General features: G+C 32.4%; 1 protein-coding gene across 2 annotated transcripts; it reads right to left on the reverse strand.

Annotated features, from left to right (window-relative positions):
* Positions 1-236: 236 nt before the first annotated feature.
* LOC129245371 (troponin C-like) lies at positions 237-5858 on the reverse strand. 2 transcript variants are annotated; one of them, XM_054883487.1, is made up of 4 exons: positions 5737-5858; positions 5087-5261; positions 4754-5005; positions 237-549 (listed from the first exon to the last, which is right to left on the reverse strand). In XM_054883487.1, the coding sequence occupies exons 1-4, from the start codon at positions 5752-5754 to the stop codon at positions 521-523; spliced, it is 474 nt and encodes a 157-aa protein (XP_054739462.1). In that variant the 5' UTR covers positions 5755-5858; the 3' UTR covers positions 237-520. The 2 variants fall into 2 exon arrangements, with proteins under 2 accessions (XP_054739462.1, XP_054739463.1); XM_054883488.1 differs by lacking the exon at positions 5737-5858 and adding an exon at positions 5371-5460.
* Between the last annotated feature and the right edge of the window lie 1039 nt (positions 5859-6897).

Below are 6897 nucleotides of genomic sequence, written 5' to 3' on the forward strand. Positions count from 1 at the left end.
AGTTTTCAAAAAAGTAAAAAAGTTATATGCGCAAAGGTATTGCAAACTTATTATAACCTAACCTTTCTGATTGGCGTCAACTTGGCCAGAAAGAAACAACTGGCGCGAATTTTCAGAGCTGTCCGCCCAAAATTGTTCAGGCGTTTAAAATGCTTCTTATATCACATTCACTTTCAATCTATTAAATCCCATGCTAGACATAATTCTCCAATTCTTCAAAAATCAATTACATACAATTTTATACAAAATAATTAAAAGAATTTATTTGGCAGATTGTTTTTTTTTTACATTTCCATTCAGCAGATGAGAATTTCATACAATGCTTTTAAAATTGCATATTAATCTGTTTTGTGTTTGTTTCTTGACTTTTTTGTTTGTTTTTTTTTTTTTTGTTTTTGCTTAATAGTTTTGATATTTCGCATTTGGATATTCTGGGATTTAAATATCTAATATTCAGCTATAATTTTATATACAAAAGTAAAATCAAAAATTTCCAGTGCATAAATATTAGAATAAATATTTATTCGCCAGTCATCATTTCCATGAATTCTGAAAAGAAAGAAAGAATATGTTAGAAATTGATTATAATAATTTATACTAATATACATACATACATATGTATATTTTTAGCAAAAAATTATATTAAATTGGATAAAATGGATTATCTTATAAGCAAATAATGGATGTATGTACGGATATGCATATAAATATACACATAAATTTACTTACACATATATACACCCTCTTCGAGTTACCTAAATAAACATATTTTGAGAAGCAGCCCCCTCTCCCACACAAGCGCCCGCGACTCTCGCATACTTCGTAGGAATATTTATTTGCGTGTATCCGATTCCACATATGCATACATACAAACACTTATAAATATACAAATGTAGGCGGGTATTTGCTTTGGCTCATTAAGAATTTTGGAAGCATAAAAAAAATTTTTAATTTACTCATACATACATATGTTTTATAATCATTCTCGGAAAAAAATTATTGCTCTTGATTTTATTGCCCATTTTATCTTTTTCGTTTATGCAAGATCAGGCATTTACGGAAAAAGCACATCTTTTTTATTCTTTTTGTTTTTTGATTTAAATATTCAAAACTATTTATAGTTGAATTATGAATCCAGTTGCTTTCATAAACATTGTAGTGGCTGACAAATATCAGGTCAGTCCATAAGTTCGTTTGTTTTTTAAAGGTGGTTTTAAAATTAATAAAAAAGATGTTTAAAGTATTTATTAATCAATAATATATTTTCCTTCACTATTTACAATGCCGTCCCAACGTTTAGGCAAATTTTTATATTAATTCCCATTAAATTCTCGTTTAATTTAACTTATGATTTTACTGACTTTATTGGAATGTATGCACAACCTGTACACTTTTTTATAGCTATTTGTAAACACTCGTCGTCAATTTATCACTAACTATGGTCGGCAAATAATAATTGTCCTTTTCACTCAAACTTTTACTAGTAATAGTAAATGCACAAATTCTAGAAAATTTACGTACATTGACATTATTCTTGAAAATTGAGAAATGCGCATACATACATACATCTACAAAGATTTATGAATGCCAATAAAGCGATTATAGCGCTCACATTTTAAAAATTTCATAAAATTCCTTGAAAGAAAAATTTAAAGCGAACTTAGCACTGCAATGTGGGTGTACAAATTCTTATTTTCCTTACAGAGCTGGTAGCATCTGCCTCTGCAGATACTAATGTGAGGTCAAACACTTTAATCAAGCACCAGTTATCTCCTAATTTACATATTTATTTATGAATATTCTATATTGGTCCTGCAGAATGGCAATAAGAAAGCAACAAAGTAAGTTATGACTTAGCTATGTGAGCAAGCAAGATATCATTTCAAATATTTTCTGATAAAAGCACCGAATGCCTTTTATTTAAAGTTAAGGTGTAGTTGGACCAAAATGGCTAGAAATGCTAATTAGCACGTAGTGCTGGAGCTATTATAAAAAGTACATACCTATGAAACTGGAATTCGCTACAATAGGGCACCAGCTCTAAATGTGTACATTTTTGTAATTCATCAACCTCTTATTTTTATTTAACTAGTTTCAATATTAAAAAATAATTTCTCACAAAAAAGGTTAATACTTTTTTTTTGTGCTGATTCCGACAAGTTTTCCGTTTCAATATTCGTTAAGTAGAGTATTTGTCTGTTGTAAGTTTCTAAAACCTGGTGAAGTTATTACAATTCGAATAGATATTGTAAGCACTGTCAGAGCTCACTATGGATGTCATGTGTTCATGTTAAGCCACTTACTATAGAATAAAGACAGATCTTTGAACCAAGTATATATAAGGTGGCACAAAACTAATCATACAATTTTGTTTTTAAATAATTTTTACTAAATAAAAAAAATATTTTGAGTGATGGAAATATTTGCTTCGTTGCTTGTCTGTTTGTATACTACAGCTGTCTAGTTCACAGTGTCAAATGTGATTGACATACGACTCCATTTACAAAAGTTATAAATCTTCCGATAGGGTGATTAATTTGAGCCGCCTTATACCGATGAAACCGGAATTGAAATATATAAGTAAGGCTTTCGGTAATTTGAAGATTGTTGTTCCAACAGTTGGTCGAAAAAACTTGTATATCATTGAAAAATTTACTAATTCAACTACTAATCGAAAACTCATACCTGCTGCGCCATGGTTTTTTGAAGCAAAGAAAGTTATGAGTTTCGAAAAATCGAAGGAAATTTTAATTGTTTTAATTATTATATTTAAATATATATTTCTTATTTATTTAAATATATTGGCTTATATTATCTATTATATATTGGCTTAAACAATTAAAAATATGTTTGCTCGAGACCACACTTTCAGCATCCAATAACCACAACAGCTCAATTGCGTTCTACGTCAATTCAAAAATATTTATCAAATGTCAAAAGTAGTGACACAAAATGGTTGGCTAGGTTTCAAAGCTGGCGGAATGCCAAAAAAATTTCAAAACAATATTTCAAACATCCAATATTTCAGCTATCCTCCACAGAGGTATTTTGTACAAATACATAGGTATGTAGCTCCAAGATTTTGAAAACAAAACAAATATAAAACTATTGACAATTAGTCAAATATTTTCTGAAACTCTTGCTCAAAATATAACGACAGCAAAACAAATTGCTTTTGACACGATTTTCAGATATTTATGTATAAATTTAAAATAATTCTGGCATGTAACTGCTTATAGAATTACACTGAAATTTGTTTCAATTAGCCGTAGAAATATACGGGATACAACAGTACTGGTAATATCTTTACTCAATTGTAAACAATGACACAGCAGTCTGGAATAATAAACTATTTCTAACTTTAAATTTTGCCCTATCTCTTCGTTAATTCGTTTAACCAATAGACCGAGCTTTACTATTCCTAACTCTGAACTATTATTGAACTCTTCTCATTTTCTCATCTAGCCATTAGACTAGAATTTACTAACCGAACTATTTTCGTTTTTTTTTTTTTTTTTTTAATTTGCCGACGAAATAAATTTTTCTAGTTCCGAAACTATGAAAAGTTTGGAGTAAAAATCCACTGTTTGTTCAGACCCTTCCAATAATGGGGATACCGGTAAGCAACTGTTCTTTACTTAAATTGCCTAAAAAATTTTCACTTTACTTTAATTCACTTTATACCTAACTATAAACTTTAAAGGGTAAATTAGCTATTCTTTCATACCGGCTGGCGAGTTTAGCAAACTTTTGAGAGAACGAAGATGGGTGAATCGGCACGATAAAGAGAAGTGTAATGTTAGAGGTTAGTTGTCAAAAGCACCCTTCCACAGATAACCTAAAGCTTAATCATAGGATGATCGCACGAAGACAACTTCTATAAAAACTTCTTGCCAAAAAAAAAATTAGGTTCAGCTTGTTGACACAGATGTCTTCATTGTAAGTAGCAGCCTTGCTGCGTTGAAAGCACTACACTCGCATAAGTTTTACTTTACACAAACAAAAAATTTATTTCATATTAATTATCGCTCTAACACTCAGGCAAAGAACTTTACCCAGAGAAAGGAATACCACATAGGCACCAAAAATTAATTTAACTTTTTCACTTGTTAATAATGATTCCATAAAATGTTTTTGATCATTACTTTATGCACAGAGCCGTCGGAGTAAATCCTGAAAATATGTAGGGAGGCCTGGATCAGTGACATAAGTCCCAAAACTGCTGATAAAGCGGCTTATTTTTAATATATTGGCGTTACTCAATTGAAAGTCTTTTGCGGTAGTAGGTGCCAGTAAAATAGTGCAGACGTTTCGCGCCAGAAAAAAATCAAAAAAAAAATTGAGGGGTATAGTTACAAAACCCACTCTGTCAATTTGGTTCAGGTTGTCGGAGTCTTACATATACACAGACTTTACTCCACAGCATTATTTTCCAACCACCGACCGCTAGATTTGTGGTGAATCTCCAAGCCGAACAGCAATACCCTCAATTACTTCAAGTAGGGCACAGTTGAAGCAAAGTCTAACGCAAAGTCTCATAACTTTAAGCACACTCTGGACACCACCGTCGCCGAGGTAGTAACTCAAAGATGGGTCAAGGAGAGTTGAGTCTTGCATGAAGGCGTTTCAAGTCCCAGCCGTTGCTAATGTTTATTATATCGAATATTTTCCAACTATGGCAAGCGTTGTCCTAAGTTGCATGATATGTGCACTTGCATGCCTAGAACCTCACTTATTAAGTTAATAAACTTACCATCGAAATCCACGGTTCCGGAACCATCAGAATCGATTTCCTCAATCATGATGTCCAATTCCTCATTGGTCAGCTGGTCATCCAGTTCGCGCAAGATTTCACGCAAGCAAGAGGTTGGAATGTAGCCATTGCCCTGTTTGTCATACAAACGGAAGGCTTCACGCAGTTCCTTTTGCATGGCTTCATCATCCTCCTCAACAATGAATTTGGCAGCGAGTTGGACGAATTCTTCGAATTCCAAACGGCCTGATTCTGTGATTGGATTGAGTAGAGAAAAATAAATTTAGAATCATAAAAAACTCTGTATTGTAAATGGTTTCATTCACAACTCACTGTCTTCATCAACCTCTTCGATCAGTTCTTCCAAGATCTTCTTGTCGAAGGGCTGGCCCATAAGACGGAGAATATCAGCAACCATTTCAGTTGAGATGCTGCCGCATTTTTGATGATCGAAACTGTTGAAGGCCTTTTGCAACACGGCAATTTGCTCGGGAGTCAGATCCTCATCCTGTGGAAGGATAACAAATGCATTTAATTATTACACTCAAACACTTTTCATCACCTATTTTAAAACATTTGACCACTTAACCAAACTATCTATTTATTAGCCAGCGTACCATGATGTTTAGCTAAAAATTCTGTGTTGCTGCTCGGACCAAATTCGAAAACAGAATGATTGCAACGGCAGTCGCGATTTTACATGGAAATCATGCTGATATTTACAAAAAATAATTATTTTTACTTTTGCTCTCATTTTCAAATTTTATTCTTATTCTTTTTATAGAATTTTATAATTGTTTATGAATTTCACACAGTTGCTCACATCACGCATAAATGCAACATACCAATACAAGCAAACAGCTTTTTCTTCACGCTTGGATTCTATTATAGAAAAAATTCAATTCTTTTCTAATTTATTATTTTTACTTATTCTAATTAATTAATAAATTAAGTAATAAAAAATTATTTTTTTTTCCACTCACAATTAATGTGTTATCCATTTTCGCCGTGTGGTTGTCGTTAAGCAATTTGGAGGTGAAAGTATGAAGATGGTTTTTTGTTTTTAGTTTTGTGATTTGCTTGTTAAAACTAACTTATTTGATACCTCGCAGGCGTGCAGTTGGCCTCTTCAGCGTACGATGCTCAACTGAAATTAGTTCAACAAATTAGTTTTGACTACAAAAAGTTTGAAAAACGTCCAAATCGTTTAATATAAACGGAGCCAACAACAAAGCAACTGCTCTATATGTAGATATGTATGCACGCGTTCGGAAAACACTTTGAGGGCTAACATTTGGAAACGCATAACTTTGCTGATAAAGCACATTTCTACCTCACTCCGCGGCTGGCTGGATGGCTGTTGAGTGGCAACAATGATTGACAAAAACACCCACACTCTCGACGAAAAGAGGCACACCTACATGCACACAATTGCATGTAGAGGATCCACACACATATACATATAGGTATGTAAATGTCTACACCGTCTTTGCGCATCATAGAATTTCTGAAATGACAACAACAATAACAACAGAACTAATTTAAGTGGTAGCTTTCAGCGGTTTACAGGAAATAGACCAATGAAATGCGCAATCACAACAACTAAAACAAGTGGCATATGGCACAAAAACTAAAATCAACAAAAGACAAATAAAACCCGCATTAGTATCACCCACATACAAATGTGTGTATATACACAAAAAAATAAAAATTGTTTCCCAGCCTCACACATTGTTGCTGTGCTTCTGTGAAAAGCACTGTAAAGTCGGTGAATTCCTCGTTCTATTCGTTTTGTATACAACTTTCTAAAATATTTTGTAGTGGTTTGCTAAATTTAATGAAATCAAGCTGATAAAAATATGTTAAGAAATTATATACACTGAAAAAAAATGTAGTCAAATTGTTCGAGTGACCTCGACAAACAGTGCAGTTCAAAAGGAAAGCAATCAAAGTATATGTCAAATAAAATATTGAATATTTAGTTTATAACAACAAGAAAAATATATTTCAAATCACTGTTTTAAAACACACAGCAAACACGTAATTAACTGTACACTTAAAGGGTTATGACCCTGAAATAGTGGAAAAGCAAATTAATTTTTTTGCTTAAAAATGCCATAACACCATTTAAACTATATATTCCA

This window comes from Anastrepha obliqua, chromosome 4 (assembly GCF_027943255.1).
Source record: "Anastrepha obliqua isolate idAnaObli1 chromosome 4, idAnaObli1_1.0, whole genome shotgun sequence".
Taxonomy (NCBI): Eukaryota; Metazoa; Arthropoda; class Insecta; order Diptera; family Tephritidae; genus Anastrepha; species Anastrepha obliqua.

Excerpts from the sequence above, each read along its gene's own strand:
- LOC129245371 (XM_054883487.1), bottom strand. Across the intron at positions 5,006-5,086 it reads CGAAGAGGTTGATGAAGACA|AATCAGGCCGTTTGGAATTC; the intron begins GTGAGTTGTGAA and ends ATCCAATCACAG. Across the intron at positions 550-4,753 it reads CGGAACCGTGGATTTCGATG|AATTCATGGAAATGATGACT; the intron begins GTAAGTTTATTA and ends CTTTCTTTTCAG.